The sequence below is a fragment of the Schistocerca serialis genome, chromosome 6 (assembly GCF_023864345.2).
Source record: "Schistocerca serialis cubense isolate TAMUIC-IGC-003099 chromosome 6, iqSchSeri2.2, whole genome shotgun sequence".
NCBI lineage: Eukaryota > Metazoa > Arthropoda > Insecta > Orthoptera > Acrididae > Schistocerca > Schistocerca serialis.
Window position 1 is genome coordinate 158687091 of NC_064643.1, and position 21723 is coordinate 158708813.

Here is a 21723-nt window from a genome sequence, read left to right on the forward strand (position 1 = left end):
ACCAAAGGCACACGAGATTGAACGTTTCTTAAGAGAAGAGGTAAAATTCGATCCACAGGAAATTGTGGGAATCAATTTATCGATCGTTTCTAGCGTCGTCTATGTCAAGCTTGTTGACGAGGCTGCTTGCGAAAGACTTCTACAACGATCACCGAACGGGTATCATTTCTGTCATGCAGACGGGAATGTTGGTGCGGTTACAGTCGATCACGCGGGAATGGGGATCCGCACTATACGAGTCTTCGAACTTCCGTTTGAGGTCCCGCCTGAACTTGTTACCGACCCCTTTAGACCATACGGTACAGTTCTATCCCATGTGGCCGAAAAATGGACGAGTTTTACCACGTACCCCGTTTTAAATGCAGTGAGACAAATACGGATAGAACTGCGAAAGCGCATCCCCTCTTATTTGCACATAGGAGGTTGTCGAGCGATTATAATCTATGATGGGCAACCTCGCACTTGCTCGGGGTGCGGGAAAGAAGGTCACGTCCGCTCGGAATGCCTCCAGCGACGTTTAGTGCAAACGCTACGGGCTGACGTTCAGGCGCCACAACAATGACTGTCTTACCGTTGACCTTTGTGGAAGCCCTGAGAGGCGATGTGAGGGAGATTTCCGATGGGAACCAGCAGCTGCCCTCTATACAGAACATGGACACCAACGGATTGGAACTCCGACCACCGGATCCACCACAGCAGACACAGGACACCACACAAGAGATGCAGCTGACGGCCGCTACAGGATCATCCGTGGTGGCTGCCAGTGCTTCCACCGAGAGCGTGATAGGCCAGGACCAGGACGGAGGATACGCAACCCAAACATCCGATGCGGAAGCAAGGCAACGGAAACAGCGTCCGCCGAAGAGAAGAAAGAAGCGTCGACTGACTTCTGCTGACGATAGCCATAGTCCCGAGGGGACAGTGGACGACAACGACAGTATCGACCTGAGACCAGTGGATTCAACAGATACCGAGATGACGATGCAGGAATTACACAGCGACGATAACTTGAACTCTCTTTCTGGTGACCGGAAGGCAGAAGTGGAGATGACAACTGTCCAATATCAGAGCGGTGACGACGTTGCCTCCCATCCGTCGACCAGTTCCGGAAATATGCTGGGGGACTGGGCGCAAGAAATGGACCAACAGGAACAGAATGAAAATACGAACGCGATGATTGAGAATAGTCCTGGCCAGAGGCCGGGAGGGGTCGGGAAATATTGAACAACTTAGTGTGGTGAGGAGCGCCGGGCATGCAGATAGACGCTTAATGACACCGCCCTACAACTGATGAACACACGCCAGGCGTACCACATTGCCACGATAAACATTAATGGCATTCGGACACCGCTTAAAATTCAAATGCTGAAAGATATGTTACGCGCTGCGGACGTGGATATTGTACTCCTACAAGAAGTGCGTTTCACATCGCCGCCAGAGTTCTACGGCTACGAGGCACATTATTCAGTGCACGATGAAAATGGATGTGGTGTGGCGATTGTCACCAGGGAAGGAATGGGACTGGAGGATGTCATGTCTCTCCCTTCGGCACGTGGCATAGCGATCACTGTCGACGGCGTTCGTTTCATCAATTTATACGCGCCATCTGGCTCCACAAAACGCAGAGAAAGGGCGACCTTTTACACCGAAGAGATAGCACCGTTGTTCGCTGGACGCTATGACAACTATATAGTGGGCGGCGACTTTAATTGTGTCGTCGACAAAAAGGACCAAGTAACTCATTATGTGCCCTGCATGGAACTGCGTGCGTTGATTACCGAAATGGCGCTTCTGGATACCTGGGAACTGCTGCACGGCGACAGACCGGGTTATACGTTTGTAGCGGGACATTCGGCGAGTAGACTTGATAGAGTGTATGTGACACGAGCTCTACGGACGGCGATACTGGATGCCGAAATCTGGCCAGCGGCTTTTACGGATCATATGGCGTACGTCTGTACGATTTCACTAACGCGTCAGAAGATATGGCGGAGTAAGGGTCACTGGAAAATGAATTGTGCACTCTTACGTGACACTGAATGTCGCCGGACGATAGAGGCGGCCTGGGAGACCTGCGTTTGCCGCCAACGAGCATACACCTCGGTTCTCCAGTGGTGGATTAAATGCGCAAAACCAACGTTACGGAGAACGTTGATACGATACGGGCAGGACAAATCGCAGTGGAACCGCACGACGGCTGATTTTTATTTTACAGCTCTGAGAGAGCTGATGATCCAACAACCATCGCCGGAAAGGCACACGGCCATGCGCAGGATAAAAGCCAAGTTATTACAGCTGACGAGACTAAGAATGGAAGGTATAATGGTCCGGGCGAGATTGGCGGACACAGCTGCTGCCGAAACGCCCTCCATGCACCACGTAGTACGTGAACGCCAACAGCGACGCAGGACATTGATCAGGGAACTAATCTCTGAAACTGGCCTGCAAGTTGTGCACCAGCGTGATATTGCGCATGTGTTTACTGACTATTTCCGCCAGTTATATGGAGCTGTATAAGTGAACCACGAGGCACTACATGTTATCTTCTCGGAAATGCCAGATAGAGGACCACCACTGGATGCAGAGACTTTCATCACAGCGATAACAGAGGACGAGCTGATGGATGCAATTGCCAGGGGGGCTCCGAACAAGTCTCCAGGACAGGACGGCTTCCCAATTGAATTTTACCGCGCCTTTACATACCTCATGGGACGGACCTGGATTCAGATGTACAACGAACTCCTGTTACCGCAGACTGAGACACCTGCCGAATTCACGGAGGGTATCATCATCCCAATACCCAAACCACGCGGTGGCAGAAGGCCAGGAGATTATAGACCACTCACTCTCTTGAACTGCGACTATAAGATTTTCGCGCGCATCCTTGGGGCTCGCCTGCGGTCTTCAATTTCTGATAGACTCCTCATAGATCAAACTTGCCTCGGCGGCAAGAGTAACGTACATACGGCGCTCGGTGACTACCGAGATATCATCGCATTAGCAGCGGCATGCCGAGTGCGTGGGGCACTCGTCGCTATTGACTTCGAGAATACGTTCGACAGAGTGGATCATACCTTTTTGCATGCGGTGATGGGCAGACTGGGAATCCCACAGGCCTTCATTCTAGTGATCATGCGACTGTTACACGGCGTGTGATCAAAGGTCTCGGTGAATGGACGGGGCACTGACTGCATTGTTATTTCAAGGTCAGTTCGTCAAGATTGCCCCCTTTCGATACTTTTGTATGCCATGGCTTTGGAACCCAGTCTATATGGTCTCCGAAGACGGTTGGATGAAGTGCCGTTGCCACAACTGACCTTTCATTGCCGCGCTTATGCTGACGATGTGATGCTGGTGGCACGGACAGGCGAAGAAGTACGTACGGCGTTGGCATGGATACAGCGATACGGGATGGCGGCAGGAAGCGTGCTTAATCTACAGAAATCACGTTGCATGAATGTCGGTAGAGGATTACAACCGGGGGAGGAAGGCCCGCTCATGTTAGTTAAGACCATAAAATGCCTAGGTATTACGTTCCACACGGATGTGCAGCGGACAGGAGCGGAAAACTACCGACGCATATTGAAGCTGATGCGGACAATGGTGCTGTTACAGATATTAAGATCGTTGGATATGATTCAGAGGGTGACCTATTTTAACGTATACCTAGCACCGAGACTCACTCACGTGGCGCATGTCCTGCCTTTAACGCGCACAATGGCATCACGGATACAAGCAACTTTCGGAACCTACGTGAGTGTGGGACACCTGTTTAAGATCCAATACACAACACTTACGCTACCACCTGGAGAGGGTTGACTTGGTCTAGTGAACGTATATGAAAAGGCACGGGCGTTATTCGTCAGTACGATTTTCCGACATTGGCGCGGTCAATTTCGCAATATCTCGGGTGCGTTGGCCGATGTCCTAGCGCCCACTTCAATGCTGCCCCCAGTCAATGTGGGCCATATTTCACCGAAGCTGTCACATTTCAAGTCTTTTTTTTTTTTGGAGCTTAGCTATGTCAGAGATTCCTTCCCAACAACACGACTACCGACGACGCGAGATGTATACCAACTCTTACTGCGCTGGTGTCCCAGGAATACCCTGGAAAAGAAGTACCCAGACAAGAACTGGTGACAGATATGGCGCGTTATACGGAACGTTTACCTCCCAACGTCGGTACGCTCAACATGGCATGTGGTGGTAAATAGGAAGTTCGCAACCAATCAACGGCGGCATGCGATTCTTTTGGCAGACACTCCACTATGTTTAGGCTGCGCAACAGTGGACACTGATGAACATCGTTTAGCATATGGTGGAACGGCTCCAGTGTGGCACTTGGCACAACAGATATTGGCGTTCCTGTTACGCTCCGTCCCTCACACAATTTCACCAGACACACTTTTGTTCCCCCAATAATCTTCTTTTCCGGTCCAAAAAACCAATGCAGTGACATGGGTACGGGGAATGGTGGCGGGCAACGTGTATAACGAATCGGAAAAGGACAAAATTGATTTTTGGCATTTTCTCCTGGATTGACACACGAAGCTGCAACAGCATAAGAAATATGGGCAAGACTTCGCTAATTACTTGCGACTTACATTTACCGACCCGCCGGCCAGATGGGGTGTGACGGGTGAGAGATGAGACATACGAAGAAGCCGAGATAGACATCGATCACACTTACGGACCCTTAGTTAATTTCGAGAAGACGACCCAGTCTTACACCAACGTCTGGAGAACGAGTCGACAGATGGCTCTCTTGCTATATCGAACGTCAGGTCGTGAGCAGGTGTCGCCCCCGACACGAATTTCATTTCATTGCTACAGGAGCATGTTTCTTTTGCATTTGTACTTTCCGCAATGTCTTCATGTCTTTCATTTCGGCATTTTCAGTTTTATTCATTTCCTTAATTACACAGTTTTCTAATTAGGCACTATTTGTCAACATATGGACATTGTAGACACTACTTATGCGGTAGTACAACAAAATGTACGAGTCGTATGTCAGTATGTCAGCAAAGGTGGTAAGCCTGACATTGTATTGAGAAAAAAAAAATAAAAAAAAGGATGGATAGAGCGTCTACCTTGTAAGCAGGAGATCCCGGGTTCGAGTCCCGGTCGGGGCACACATTTTGTTCTGTCCCCATTGATATATATCAACGCCCGTCAGCAGCTGACGGTATTAATATAATTCTAATTGAGATACAAATATATTGGGGAGGTTGCAAGGTGCGCGGAGCCATGAGAGAATTAACGACCCATTAACAACAGTTGAGCTGATATTCTGGGATGTCCGCTTATTGCTACAGGAGGGCTCCTACAAGTGTTAAACCGAACGGCAACGGCCTTGCCACCGTGGTAACACCGGTTCCCGTCAGATCACCGAAGTTAAACGCTGTCGGACTGGGCCACCACTTGAATGGGTGACCATAGGGTCTGGCAAGCGGGATGCACTCAGCCTTTGTGAGGCAAACTGAGGAGCTACTTAATTGAGAAGTAGCGGCTCTAGTCTCGTAAACTGACATACGGCCGGGAGAGCGGTGTGCTGACCACATACCCTTCCATATCCGCATCCAGTGACGCCTGTTGTCTGAGGATGACACGGTGGCCGGACGGTACCGTTGGGCCTTCCAAGGCCTGATCGGACGGAGTTTAATTTTAGTTAAACTGAATGCTAAACTGGTTCCATATAGGGAGGGGTCAGCAAAAGGAAGTACTAACCCACAAGAAAGTATGTTGCTTTTCTGCATGTTATATGTCTGGTTACATTCAAAGTCAAGATCATAAATACAGTAAGACAAAACAATTTACCTAGTAGGCAGTAATTTATGGTGGTACTGATTACTAGCATGTCCTGCATTCGAAACCACAATAGATAACGCAACGACCCTAATTATTACTAAATTGAGGGTTTAGGGTTATCTCTTTATTTCACTGACCTTTTCATACACACTACAGAATCACGACTCACAAACAATAGAAGACATAATCAGTAGTTATGTGATTCGTAGACACACAGAGAATATGATGAAGTTACTGTCATGTAACGAAGTCTTTGTACCGTCAGGCAGAGACCACCCGTCCGGATAGCCATGCACGTTATGGCGTTGATACCAGGATAGGAGGTGCGGCGGTCCCGGATCGTTTCTGCCTGGCGGATTAATGATGAGGGTCGGTGTGCTGGGGAGCCTGGATGTGGTTCTTTTTTGCGGTTTCCCTCATTCGTCTAGGTGAATAACGGGCTGGTACCCAATTGCCACCTCAGTTATACGATTCGCAAACATTTAGAAAACGTTGCTCACTTTTATGTGAACATCACTACAAACAGACAGTTGAGGAGCAAATATTTCGTCTTGGAGGGCTAATGGTATGATGGCAGGAAGGATATGTGGATGTGGATGTGCTGACCCTGCGCCGATCGGGACAAAGGCACAAAAAGAAGAAGGCCCTCAGAAAGAGAGGGCACTGCGTGTGTGTAGGTAAACACTAACGAGAAAAAGAAGAAGAGGAACTTACTGTCGGTGGTGCCTACTCCTTTCTGCTGTCCATTCTCCACTGTCTCTCCTTTGTCAGGGTCGACGTAACCCTTGTTTTTGAGCTGAATGAGAAGGTCCATGAAGTCTTTCCTTCTAAGGTTGTTCTTCTCTCTGTAAGCGACAGTGTCTGCAACCATCTGCTGGAAATATTTGCTGACATCCGATCCTCCTCCCTTGATTCTAGAAAAGAAATATAATTTATTTATTATTAAAGCAAAAAAAATTCAAATGGCTCTGAGCACTATGGGACTTAACTTCTGAGGTCATCAATCCCCTAGAACTTAGAACTACTTGAACCTAACTAACCTAAGGACACCACACAAGTCCATGTCCGAGGCAGGATTCGCACCTGCGACCGTAGCGGTCGCGCGGTTCCGGACTGAAGCGCCTTTAACTCTCGGCCACTCCGGCCGGCTTAAAGCAACTATTCTAACATCAATTCCATCTATTCCACTGTGGAAGGAGATTACTTACCTAACATGTCCCACATTTTATACACAGTGGCCAATGTAAGAGACTCGTTACTTAGTTTGTGAAGGTTAACAAGAAGCGAGAAAAGACTGTGAACCATTCCTAGTACAGTGGCAGGAAGCAGGAAGAACGATGTGTGCTGGCACATGACTGCTAGCAAGTCCATATCCATTTGTTCCATAGTGTGGGGTCAAGAAAAGTCTAATCGCCAGATGGACGCAATCCAAGCAGATTTCTGTTGATAGTGTTCAGGTAATGCCGATAACTATAAACAAACGTCGGCTGTTTGAGACTTCATGGTCGGTTATGGTGAAGTCATGTGCCAGTTTAGTGATCTGTTAATACATTACTGGCCATCAAAAATGCATCACCAGGAAGAATGGCAAACGTACTCAGAGGATGTATATGATATTCTGTTGCGAAGGACGCTAAAGGAAAAGTAGGCTTTAAACACCCATGGACGACGAGACCAGTGGAGACATATAACTACTGCATCCGTTGAGCATTCTGCCCCAGATGAACGTGACTTCATACATGAAAATTATGTAAGGAGGAAATTGAAAATTGACCATTCAGCCTCTATAGCCGTCGATAACTGCGAAGGTGTTGCCAGTGAAGGATTTTCTGCACGAACTGACCTCTCGATTGTGTCCCATAAAAGTTCGATAGGTAGCCATAACATTTGATCGAACAGTCCAGAACGTTCTTCAAACCAATCGCCAACAGTTGTGTCCTGGTGACATGGCAGATTATCATCCATCAAAATTTCTTCGTTGTTTGTTAGCATGAAGTCCGTGAATGGCTGAAAATGGTCTCCAAGTTGCCAAACATAACCACTGTCAGTCAGTGATTGGATCAGTTTGACCAGAGAACTCGGTCCATTCAATATAAACATAGTCCATATCATTACGAAGCCACCGCCAGCTTGCACAGTGCATTATTGACAGCTTGGGACCATGGCTTTGTGGGGAGTGAGCCACACTTGAACCCTATCATCAGATTTCAGCAACTAACATCGGGACTCATCTGACAGGGCCACGGTTTGCCAGTCGTCTAGGGTCCAACCGATATGGTCACAGGCCCAGGAGAGGAGCTGCAGGCGATGTCCTGCTGTTGGCAAAGACACTCGCGTCGGTTGTCTGCCGCCACTTTTCACTGGGCTGTCCTAACGAATACGTTCGTTGTACGTCCTACGTTGATTTCTGCGGTTATTTCCATGCCGACTTGTTTTTTTTTTCTTTCCTTTTTTTTTCTTGTTAGCACTACAACTCTACGCAAACGCCTCCGTTCTCGGTCGTTAAGTTAATGGCGTCAGCCATGCCTTGTCCGTGGTGAGACAAAATCATCAGAACAGAAAAGCAATAACTGCAACACCAGGGCGGCTTGACGGCCATGTTCTGATCATTCCACAGTTACGCCCCAAGATTGCGGCTGTTTGTTTCAACACAGTTTTAGCAGAACCACTGTCGAAGAACAATTAGTGACTTGTAACCAGAAAGAACGAAATGAGGAAGGTAAATCGGCTCTGAGCACGGTATTGCAACAACATAGCACTCCGTCCCGCTGCACATCGGGCGATGCGAATTTGACGAAGCCCCAGAAGATGGATAAGAAAGTACGACACCTTCCAGTCAGAGATGCCCATGGAGGTAATCGCCAGAGATAACTTAATCTCTGCATAACTCTCGTCTCAAAGAAGTTAGCGCACCAAAGTGACCAACCACATATAGTTGAACAAAGATTTGAAGTAAGGAACCCCACCGAACATCAATACGGTCATATTCTAAGAGCGCACGAAATGGTAAAATGAGTGAAAGGTGCTTGTTTCACTCTCCTGATATATTCAATGACTACATGATGTTAACCACAAAGTATAGAACAGTTGAGTTCATTGATTTGTACAATCAAAGATTTGTAGGCTTTCATGTTCCACAGCCTGAGTTATCCCACAACACTTTTTGACTTCATAACTGTCGGCTTGGCTGTTTTTAGAATCTCAAACTGGCAGACTTGCTCTTGGCATCATTCTTGAATTTTTGGATCACTGTCATGAAAACACCCTGTAGGCAGCGATACACAGTGAAGTTGTGCAAGGCCATAAGAATTTACTTTTTCTAGCAAGTCCAGTATCTCCACGATAAGTGTATAGAAGCATTAATAGTCCATGAAGACGTCGTGGAATGGACGTAACTTCAAAACATTGCTTTTGAGACCCTGAGAAGTGAATTCGGCAGCAACACAATGGGGATGCGCCATGTTTGTGACATGCAGGGTGTTGTCCATCACATCCAAACTCTGAAAGAGGACGATTAGGATTTAATGTTCTATTGACAAACAAGACACTACAGACGAAACAAAAGCTTGAATTGGGAAGCGATTTCAGACGTGTCTTTCTACAGGAATCTTTCTGACGTTTGCCGTAAGGGATATAGAGAAACTACAGAAAAGCTAAATCTGCGTAACTGGGTGAGGATTTGAGCAGGTACCCTCTGGAGCATGGTACCAGACTCTTATCCATTGCGCCTTGAGGCTCCTCATATCAAAGAGATTCCTCTGGTGGAACGGAGCGTTGCAGGTCTCACCTTAGATACTCCATTAATGTTGGGCTGACGAAGTTCAGAACGAAAGAGATGGCTGCTTGCCAAGTGGGCTCAAAGATCTTGCGTCCCCACTGCCGGAACTCGTGCTCCGGGTTCCGCTGGCAGTTGCACTCCTGGCCGAAGGCGACGGAGGAGATGGCGTCAGTGGTGAACCGTGCTATCAGCTCGCGCACCTCCACCGACTCCCCGCGGTCCACCATCTCCCCAATCACGTCCACCATCTCTTGCCCGCAGTCCTGGATCGTCTGTCACAGACACAGATACACTTCGTCAGTGTCCATAACAGAGAAGAGTGTTTCAGCAAACTTGCATGTTTTTGTGACTGGATTCAAGATTTTTTTATAAGAAATAACTTAATTCTTTATTCTGAACGTACAAGATCAACAGTATTGAAGGTTATTTCTGGAGTACCCCTGAAGAATGTTATAGGACCAGTACTGTTAACAATGTACAGACTGATCTTGCTAAGAGGGGACAAACTGCAGGAGGTAATCCCTGAGAATACAAGGAACAAAAAAAAGTAATGTAGGTATAAGGCCGGAAATGCATTCTGAGGGAGGTATATTCACTTGAAGGCTGAGAAGGTATCTCTGACAGTGATCGCGGTATCACGTTCCGGTGGTACTACCAACAGCCTTGTCTCTGCAGCACGGTTTCGTTGTTGGTTAGCTGCACAGGCCACCCATGGTTCTGGAACTTCAATCATCCATCTCTCCCCAACTGAGAATGTTTGGAGCATTATAGGCAAGGCTCTGCAGCCATCTCTGGGTTTCGACAGTCGGAAGTTCGATGCGGCTTTTCGCGGATGATGCTGTAGTATACAGAGAAGTTGCAGCATTAGAAAATTGTAGCGAAATGCAGGAAGATCTGCAGCGGATAGGCACTTGGTGCAGGGAGTGGCAACTGACCCTTAACATAGACAAATGTAATGTATTGCAAATACATAGAAAGAAGGATCTTTTATTGTATGATTATATGATAGCGGAACAAACACTGGTAGCAGTTAATTCTGTAAAATATCTGGGAGTATGCGTGCGGAACGATTTGAAGTGGAATGATCATATAAAATTAATTGTTGGTAAGGCGGGTACCAGGTTGAGATTCATTGGGAGAGTGCTTAGAAAATGTAGTCCATCAACAAAGGAGGTGGCTTACAAAACACTCGTTCGACCTATACTTGAGTATTGCTCATCAGTGTGGGATCCGTACCAGATCGGTTTGACGGAGGAGATAGAGAAGATCCAAAGAAGAGCGGCGCGTTTCGTCACAGGGTTATTTGGTAACCGTGATAGCGTTACGGAGATGTTTAGCAAACTCAAGTGGCAGACTCTGCAAGAGAGGCGCTCTGCGTCGCGGTGTAGCTTGCTCGCCAGGTTTCGAGAGGGTGCGTTTCTGGATGAGGTATCGAATATATTGCTTCCCCCTACTTATACCTCCCAAGGAGATCACGAATGTAAAATTAGAGAGATTAGAGGGCGCACGGAGGCTTTCAGACAGTCGTTCTTCCCGCGAACCATACGCGACTGGAACAGGAAAGGGAGGTAATGACAGTGGCACGTAAAGTGCCCTCCGCCACACACCGTTGGGTGGCTTGCGGAGTATAAATGTAGATGTAGATGTAGAACGCACCAATTGGACAAAATTTGGCCCGATATCCATCAGGAGGACACCCAAAAACCCTGTAAACCAGTGCCAAGCTGAACAGCTCCTTGCATAAGGGCCAGAGGCGGACCAGTGCGTTATTGACTTGCTCAGTGTGCCCTGTCTCTAGAATAAATCTTCCAATTTTTCTGAAGTTATTTGTTTGTCTCTACATGGTCTGCCCGTGATAGCCGAGAGGTCAGCACGGTGGTCTGTCACGGCAAGGGGCCCGGGTTCGATTCCCGGTTTGGTCGGAGATTTTCTCCACTCAGGGACTGGGTGTTGTGTTGCCATCATTATCATTTCATCATCATCAGTGGAAGGCAACGGGAAACCACCACTGGAATTACTTCCCTAGACGCTAATGCAGTGGACCTCTCTGACGAGACTTCCCCCTCGACAAGACCTGCCGTAAGGCAGGACACAAAGTTTGTCTCTACATGTGCATCACATCTACTAATTTCCATCCCATTTGGATAATTTCTTCATGATGCGTCGTTTTTTGCCTCAAAGAGCACATATACATACATCCATGTGTGTATTTATGTAGATGCACATAAATACATACATGTAAATGCATTTATATGTGCATGTATATATGCACCTCCCAAAATAAAAAAAAAGACGTGCTTGCAACTTAAGAGTTAAACTGGTAAGGAAACACAGAAAGAGTTAAATAGGCTGCTTGCTGTCTGCAGGTGTATAGCAGGAGACAGCTAGAGACTTAAACTGTAACTTCCGGCTGCCTGTGGCGCAGTTGTTATTCATTTGTTTGTTTTGAAGAGACAGCAACAGTTTGTTTCAGCCCAGTCAGGTTCCTACACTCGTCTGCTACATCAAGTTACGTATTTAGCTCTTTCTGCGTTTTCTTAGTAGTGCTGGGATGGAAAGGACGCCCGCATGCTGTGTGTGGATGCAGGAGGAGCTGTCCATAGTGTGTAAACAGCTGAAGCAGCTTTTGGGTACGGTCAGGCATCTTCAGGCTGCTTCCTGAGATGCAGCAGTGGCGGAGCATCTGGCATATGACATAGGACACTTCAGGTGTCTCTTATTTAGCTCACAGGCTCTGCCATTGAGGCATCTCCTAGTGGACCCAACGGGGTGATCCGCCATCACAGCAGTCTGAGTGGCGGGTTGTAATGCACTCACATTGCTCCAGGTGGAGGGTCAGTATGGAGGCTGGCCATTTGGCCTCGCCCATTCACCCTGTGACTGGCTCCTTCATCAGGGTCTCTCCAGGCACACGGGGTGAAGCGTTTGCCAGTTATTGGGAGCTCCAATGTTAGGTGCGTTATGAAGCCTTTTAAGTAAGAAACATTCAAGGCCGAAAAGAAAGCCAGAGTGCACTCGGTGTGTCTATCATGAGGCATCATCTGAGTTGCATGCGAGGTCCTCCCTGCGGCCATCAAGCGTACAGGACGCTTATGTCAGTACCAGTGAGGTCTGCTGCTTGGGTTCTAAGGCCGCCCTCAGTTCATATGGGCAGCTGGCAGAGGTGGTGAAGGCTGCTAGCCTCACACATGGTGTGCACGCAGCGTTGTTCTCAGAGTTTGTTGGCGTCTTTTGGTTTGGAACTGAGTGGAGGGTCCCAAAAAAAAGTCTTCGTTGAATCTTCAACGGTCTTGGCTGTAGATTTTCTGGACCTGCGTTATTGGGTGGAGAGTTGTAGGCTTCTGTTGATAGACCAGGGGTGTGCTACATAGAGGAAGCAGCTGCTCGGGTAGTAGAGTACTTATGGAATGCACATGTGGGTTTTTTAGGCTCGGCCGTGATTTGAGGCACTCTGATGAACACTCGCCAGTGGACATCCAGATAACGAAATCTGACCAGGTTTAGGTTAAAGACACGCAACTGCCAAAACTTTATCAGTAAATTGTCCAAGTATTCGTGGAAAGTCAGCTAATTTACTGATTCCCACAGTGTCGGACACTAATTATTATCAGGAATAAGGGTTGGCTGAAACCCAAGATAGAAAGCTCTGAAATTTTTAACGAGTCATGGAAGGTATATCGGAAAGAGAGATTAGATGGCATGGGAGGATGAGTGTTCACTGCAATTTAAGAAAATAATGCCTCTAATGAGATGGATTTTGAGCGTGACAGTGAAGTTATTTGGATGCGTGTAACAGATCTAGGTGAAACCAAGTTAGATGTTGGATGTTTTTACCGGCCATCTGATGACGCCGTTTTAGAATCATTCAAAGAATGTCTGTGCTCAGTATCGCGGAAATACCCAGATCATCCAGTATTAGTTGGGGATGACTTTAACCCACCGAGTATAGATTGGGACGTCTACAGATTCATTACAGAGGGTGCGGACAGGCATTCTTGCGAAATACATTCCAACATTTTTTTTCAAAAACTGTTTTGAATAGTTAGAGCGACAGCTCACACATAATGGAAACATTTTAGACCTTGAAACTTCCTGGCGGATTTTAGACCTTGTAGCTTCAAAAGGCGTGATATAATCGACGGTGTCAGTAAAGAGACAGGGATTAATGACCGTGATGTCATCATAGCGACTATGGTTACTAAAGTTAATAAATCAGTCAAGATGGTTAAGAGAGTATTTTTGGTAGAAGGAGCTGATACGCAGTTGCTAGCATCCGTCTTAGACAATGAATGGAGACCATTTAGAACTGATATCATGAAAGTAGAGGAGAAATTATTGGCAAAGTTTAAACAGTTTTGCAAATCGCGCTCTGGAGATCAATGCCGAGAAAGTGGATTAAGGACGGAAAAATCCACCGTGGTTTAACAACAGCTTTGGAAAATGTTTAGGAATGAGTATCGTTGCACTCTCGGTTCAAAAGAGAATGAGCGAATGACGACTGGCAATAGTTAATAGAGGTATGCGTGGGTAAAAAGAGCTATGGACGAAGCATACGACAACGACCACCGTCATACATCAGCAAAGGATTTAGCCGAGAACTCAAGAAAACTCTGGTCCTAAGTAAAACGGCTAAGCTGATCGATGGCTTCTACCCAGTCAGCCATTGGTCAATCTGGTGTAACAGTAGAAGATAACAAAAAGAAAGAAATCGTTCATAAGAAGGATCGTACAAACATACCATCGTTTGATAGTCGAACAGACTCTCGTGTGGAGGTCACAAAAATAGGCATCTCTAGGGCAGGGAAACAACTGAAAGAGTTGAAAACAAATACATCGCCCGGTGCGGATGGAATCCCAATTAGATTTTACAGAAATTACTCTCTAGCTTTGGCCCTTTACTTAGCATGCGCGTATCGCGAATCTCTCGTCGAGCGCAAAGTCCGAATCGAGTCGAAAAAATATTTAACATGAATGCAGATGCTAGCGAAGCCTACAGGTTTCATTGCTGTATTTGACCACTAACAGCACATTTGTAATGTCCCCTACATGTTGCACGTGTCAGTCGTGGCCTGAACAATGTTCTGTGTAGTTGTAGGTGCATTATGTTGGAGCTAAGAGAATTCTAATCTGTCGTGCTTGCACGGTCGGTGCCTCCATAACGCAGGTGGCTGAAGTGGTTGGTATTTCAAGAGGCATCATATTGAAGATTTAATCACATACAGGAAAAGGAACTACATCATCGGATAGATCACACCGTGGATAAAATGTGTTTAAGTGAACATGACGGAAGGCCGTGAGAAGGATTTTCACGAAAAATAAGAAGACAACATCTCCAAAAGTCCCTACAAAATTGAATGGCGCACTTGCAAACCCTGTTAGCACAAAAAAAAAAAAAAAATGCGGAAGGAGCTCCATAAGCATGGAATTTCTGTGCGAGGTGGAGTTCCAAAATCACTCTTCAGTGAAGCTAATGTGTGTGCTTATGTATGTGTGTGTTTGAAGTTCAAGGGCATTCAGTGGCGAGATTATCAGCGTCCTTAAAATATTAAAAGAAACGAATGTCAAGAAAATATCTAAAATTGTAAACCCACAAAACGACACTCAATCACTCACTCCCACCTTATTTGTGTTGATCCACACAATCACTCTATCTTACATGCCGTAATATAGTGGAGAAAAGGTGAAAGGTGGTGTACCTCGGATGAAAACACAGATAAAACGAAATGGTTCAAATGGCTCTAAACACTATTGGACTTAACATCTGAGGTCATCAGTCCCCTAGACTTAGAACTACCTAAAACTAATTAAGGACATCACACACATCCATGCCTGAGGCTTGATTCGAACCTGCGCCGTAGCAACAGCATGGTTCCGGACTGAAGCACCTAGGTAAAACGACAGAGCAGCTAAAATAACAGTATAGAGAACTGTGACTTGCTGACCACATACGAAAAACAATGGTGAGCCAGTTGTAAAATACCTTAAAGATGTTAAAACGGAAAGTAAAACAAAAAATACGAGAGAAGAGATAAAATAACAGCTTAGAGAAAAGTTACTACCTGACCACACGAAAACTTGGGTGAGCCATTCACCATTTTAACACTTTAAAAAAAGCTCCCTAAAAGTTTAGGAAACATAAAATCTCTGACCAGATTCGTTTGACTGTCACTTAAAAGAGACGGCAGGTCTGTTGGCATATCTGCCCCTCTCTTCTGGTCTGAAAATAAAACAGAGTCTTGTAAAAAGTGTCGTACAGTGACCTGAACGCCACAAGCACCGTACATTGAAGGGTCCTCTCGACACAGCAAGAAGCCACGCTTAGAGAGCTGTGTCCTATAGGAAGATGAGTGAGGAAAACCTCATCCCACCTGTGTGGCTGGAAGGAGGTATGCCGTGTCCACGTTGTGGGCTCTACCGGATGCAGCTTCTTGTCTCTCACTCCCAGTCACTCTTCCACACCCTCTTCCACACACTTGCACCTCAACAGCGAGGCAATAGCCCGTAACTAACTGAGTAGTGCATCTGTGGTCTAGGGGCCTACACAGCCATACTTTCCATTGCCAGGCATAAGTGGATGACATCCTGCTCCTGGCACTTTCACCTACAGAAATACAATACGCCATTGCATGGATCCGACAGTATGGAAGATCCTTTGGAAACATCCTCAATGTAGCCAAATCAGCGGTTATGAACTTTGGTAGTGGCCTCCAAGACAAAGGGGCACTGTCGTTCCTCACAATGGGCAAATTCCATTACCTGGGTATCACATTCACTGGAAATACCTATCGTATGGCGGCGTAGGCCTACCGCCGTTTGCTTCAGATAATATGAGCCCACATCCAACAGAATCGCCGCTGCAGCTTGAATAAAGTCTAGCCAGTGGCCTACAGCAACACCAATGTTGTGCCGAAGCTAGAACCCGTTACCCAAATCTTCTCTTTGCCAATGGTCCTAGGGCGACAATTTCAGGTGGCCATTGGGTACATAATATCAGCAGGAACCATCTTTAAGGTCCCTTATGACACTTTCACCCTCCCCACTTCAGCAGAAGGACTCGGTCCCGTCGATGCTAAAGCCAGGAGATCTGCTTTATAATTAACTACTACGATAAGGTGTTGCACAGCTCTTCCACGTCACCCATACACAGCCGCATACACGATGCTCTTCCGAACACGAGCGCACCATGGGTGAAACAGTTTTACAAATTGTTTTCGCAATGCATCCCCTCCCCTCCCTGCAATATGTTGGAGAGCCTCCGCCCAGTTATTCATTGGACAAGAGCGCTGAAGAACATCCATGTACCTTTCCTTCCAGCGGATGCACGAGCCGTATGGTACCGCGTCGTGAACGGTAAAAACCTGACGAACGAGCGACTTCACTGTACTGGACTGACTAAATGACCGTCATGTGTCAGAGTGAGGATACTGATGAGCATCGTCTCATATGTTCGTCAATGCACGATATATGGCAACTCATGCAGTGGATACTGGTGATGATGTGCACTCCAAGTTCGACTTTTGGTACCATGTTGTAGCCGCTCACACCGCTCTTGAGCTAACGCCATTTTACCGACGTCAGTTTGCTAATTACTTACACAACGTAATTTACGATCCTCCCCCTCCCCCCGACCGCCACACAGTGAGAGTTATCCAACATTCAGCGTGCCTGAAAACTCATGACAACCTTTTCAAGAACGGTAACAGCCCAGTCCCGGGTGCGAGCCGCAGATACTCACCAAGAAGTGTGCGCTACATCTCCCAAGTTATCTTCCTTTATCTTCGATAAGGATGGAAGCCGATGCAATGAATTACAATCTGTGGCACAGCCACGACTTGAACCCAGGTCTGCTGCTTGCTAGGCAGACCTTCGAGCCATTACACCACTCTAGCGTTGCGACTACCACAGCTAGATGGACTACCAAAGTCCAGTGCCTTCCCTAACACAAACTTCGTTCAGACCTTCAATCCATTATATTGTTCTCACATCATCACCACTGCTGAGGTTCAGGACGCTGTCTTGCTCTTGCGGTGGGAAACTGCCCCTAAAGGTGGAAGAATGAGGAAAGATCAACAACATGCAGGGGGCAATGGAAACCGTTGCATTAAAGACACATAATGTGTATCCACACATGTGGCCTGTAACTGAAAAACTGTCATGATGATCTCTCCATTGGCAAAAAATTTCAGACTACCCCCCCCCCCCCCCCATATAGATCTCCGGGAGGGGACTGCCAAGGGGGAGAAAGAGTAAAGTCAACGTTAATGTCAGAAGTTTGAACGTGGTAGGAAAGCTAGAAAATCGGAAAAGGATAATGCTAAGGCTCAGTGTAGATATAGTGAGTGTCAGGGAAGTGAAATCGAAAGAGGACAAGTATTTCTGGTGAGATGACTATCTGGTAGTATCAACAGTATCAGAAAATGGGTTTCTTGTGAATAGGGAGGTAGGACAGAGATGAGTTACTGTGAGCAGTTCAATGATAGGGTTGTTCTGATCAGAATCGACAGCAAACCAAAACCGACAACGATAGCTGAGGTATGTATGGCAATGTTACAAGCTGAAGATGAGGAGATAGCGAAAGTATGTAAGGATGCTGAAAATAGGTGATGCAGTACATAAAGGGAAATGAAAATCCAGTAGACATGGGCTATTCGAATGCAGCTGCAGTGGAAGGGGTAGAAGGAAGGGTTACTGGAGAATATGGGCTTGATACTAGAAATGAGAGAGGAGAAAGACTAATTGAGTTCTGCAATAAATTTCAGCTAGTAATAACGAATACTCCGTTCAAGAATCACAAGAACAGGAGATACACGTGGAAAAGGCGAGGAGATACAGGAAGATTTCAGCTACATTACATCATGGCCAGGCAGAGATTCTGAAATCAGATACTGGATTGTAAGGCGTACCTTGAGCAGATATAGACTCAAATCACAATTTAGTAGTGATGGAGTACGCTGAAGTTTAAGAGATTAGTCAGCAAGAATCGTAAAAAAGTGCGATATGAAAGTACTAAGGAATGTAGAGATATGCTTGAAGTTTTCAGAGGATATAGATACTGCTATAATGAACATCTCAGGAGGCCGTTTAAACGAAGAGGAACTGACATCTCTTAAAATGGCAGTCACAGGAGTTGGAAAGAAAAACATAGGTACAAAGAAGTAACTGCGAAGAAACTACGTGTAACTTTAGTTGATCGATGAAAGAAGAAAGGACAAAGGTGTTCAGGGAAATTTTGGAATACAGAAATGCAAGTCACCTAGAAATGAAATAAGTAGGAAGTGCAGGGAAGCTAAGGGGAAACGGCCGCATGAGAAACGTGAAGAAATCGAACAATAAATTATTGTCAGAAGGACTGACTCAGCATATAGAAAAGTGCAAAGAATCTTCGATGAAATTAAAAGCAACAGTGACAACATTATCATTGCAATGTGAATTCCACTGGTTAATGTAGAGGTGAGAACTGATTGTTGGAATGAGTAAATTGACGACATCTATTGGGAGAGGGGGGTGGGGGGAAGGGAGAATTGCCTGATGTGATGAAAGAGGTGGATGATCCAGTATTAGAATTTAACGGAGTTTTGGAAGACTTATGATCGAATAAGCCAAAAGGGATCGATAATTTCCCCATCAGAAATTCTAAAATCATTGGCAGAAGTGGCAACAAAACGCCTATTCATGTTGGTGTGTAGAATGTATGAGTCTGGCCATTGACTTTTGCAAAAATATCATCCACACACTCCCGAAGAGTGTTAAGAACCAGAAAGTGTGAGAATTATCGCACAATCAGCTTAACAGCTCATGCATCCAAGCTGCTGACAAGAATAATATACAGAAGAATAGAAAAGAAAACTTAGCGTGTGTTACCTGACGGTTGGTTTAGCTTTAGGAATGCTAAAGGCACCTGGGAAGCCTTTCTGACTGTGGTTGATAATGAAAGCAAGACTAAAGAAAAATAAAGACACGTTCAATGGATCTGTCCACCAGGAGAAAGCGTTCGACAAGTAAAATGGTGCAAGATGTTCGCAGTTCTGAGAAAAATAGGGGTAAGATATAGGGTAAGATGGATAATATACAATATGTATAAGAGCCAAGAGATAACAATAAGAGTAGAATATCCAGGACGAAGTACACAGATTAAAAAGTGTGTAAGACAAGGATGTAGTATTTCACCCCTGCTGTTCAGTCTATACACCGAAGCAGCAGTGAAGGAAATATAAGGAAGTTTCGAGAGTGGAATTAAAATTAAAGGTGAAACGATATCAGTGATAAGATTCGCTGATGACATTGTTATCCTAACTGAAAGTGAAGAAAAATTACATGATCTGCTGAATGGAGTGACAGTCTAATGAATACATAATATGAATTTAGAATAAATCGAAGGAAGACGAAAGTAACGAGAAGTAGCAGAAACGGGAACAGTGAGAAACATAACATCAGGAATCGTGATCACAAAGTAGGCGAAGTTAAGGAATTCTGTTACCTAGACAGCAGAATAACCCACTACGGATGGAGCAAGAGTACATAAAAAGCCAACTGGCAAAAATGGCATTCCTCACCAAGAAAAGTCTGCTTGTAACAAGCTAGACCTCAATATGAGGAAGAATTTCCTGAGACCGTATTTTGGAGCACAGCATTCTATAGTAGTGAGACATGGACTGTGGGAAAACGGAAAAGAAATGAATGAAAGCATTTGAGATGTGGTGCTACAGAGGAATGTTGAAAATTAGGTAGACTGATAAGGTAGGAAAGAGGAGGTTCCACAGAGAATCGGCGAAGAAAGAAATAGATTGAAAACTTTGGCAAGAAAAAGGGACAGGGTGGTAGGACATCCGTTAAGACATCACAGAATAACTTCGATGATACTGGAGGGACCTGTAGACGGTAAAAACTGAAGCGGGAAACCGAGATTGGAATACATCTACCAAATAATTGAGGACATGCACTACAAGTGCTTCTCAGAGATGATAAGCTAGGCACAGGAGAGGAATTTGTGGCGGGCCACTTCAAACCCGTCAGAAGCTGCTCCATCCGTCCTTTCATTTCATCGAAATACCCTTGTGCCCTGGAACCCAGCAGAAAGACACCTCTTCCGCCAGCCTTTGTAGTTGGAGGAGGGGTTTTTGAATATTGTCGACTGTCTTATCTGCTTGGTACAAACATTGCAGAGGGTGAAGGGCGCTGAGGAATTTAGCACTCTAGACACATCTCATCTGCTCCAGCACCTGCAAGATCGCGCATAATTCCACGCTGAAAACAGTGGAGGGTGCAGGAAGGCGGATCTTGAGGACACGCTCAGAGAAAGCTAAGAGCAAACAATGGAGTTCCCTGTTTACACCCATTCACAAATACAGCCACATAATTGTGGTGTTGATTTAAAATGTTATAAACGAATCTATTAAAAGCATAAGCAGTAGTACAACCTGTCCTGTACTGCAGTAAATCTAGAGTTACTCTATTGATGATTGTTAAAGTGACATTAATAGTTGTACGAGCAACTGTACGGTATGAGCTATCGTCCAAAGTTCCCGGCGTCACATCAAAGTCGGCAACACAAATCGATACCACACGCATTTGCGATGTCTCGCTGCAATCGGCAATAACACATGAGAAAGGCTATCGAGGACGCTCCCTCTCTCTCAGCACAGCAGTGCCCTTGCACAGAGGTCAATATAGAGCCGAGAATGAAAGTGTTCTGCCCAGTTCGTGGCCCTACTTGCAGCAGTCAACATTATCGAGCAGGACTGAAGAGTTATTCGAGTCTCTGATGGAAATGTACTTTTGTAAAGGTTGATCATTGTACTTCAAGAGAACAGTTTATTAATTACTATACCAAGTGATGCTTTAATAGTTATGACAGTTGTAAGTTATCAAGCCCTCCTGTGGCAAAGGACACTCTCATGTCGGGAAAAATCTTTTTATCACCCGTGTAATAAAGTGAACTAATATTTCAAATGTTGAATTTACAATGAACCCTCTCCCACAACAGTCAAAGAACCCAGAGTTATGCCACATGATTGCAGCTTCCTCGGATTCTAACAGAGCGTACTGATGCATGGGGAGTAACGAGGAATTTATATGGCCGATGCACCATGAGAAGCTGCTGCCATATTCCAAGTAGCAGCTTATCAGCATCAGCATAG

At 45.8% G+C, this 21723-nt stretch overlaps 1 protein-coding gene across 1 annotated transcript in view; it reads right to left on the reverse strand.

The window, feature by feature from the left end:
* LOC126484712 (cytochrome P450 6k1-like) overlaps positions 1-21723 on the reverse strand; it is a 55373-nt gene that overhangs the window by 14477 nt on the left and 19173 nt on the right. The window contains exons 3-4 of the mRNA XM_050108307.1: positions 9596-9858; positions 6523-6722 (exon numbers count right to left, since the gene is read on the reverse strand). Coding sequence (XP_049964264.1) covers positions 6523-6722; positions 9596-9858 — 463 coding nt within the window. The remainder of the gene's footprint in view (positions 1-6522; positions 6723-9595; positions 9859-21723) is intronic.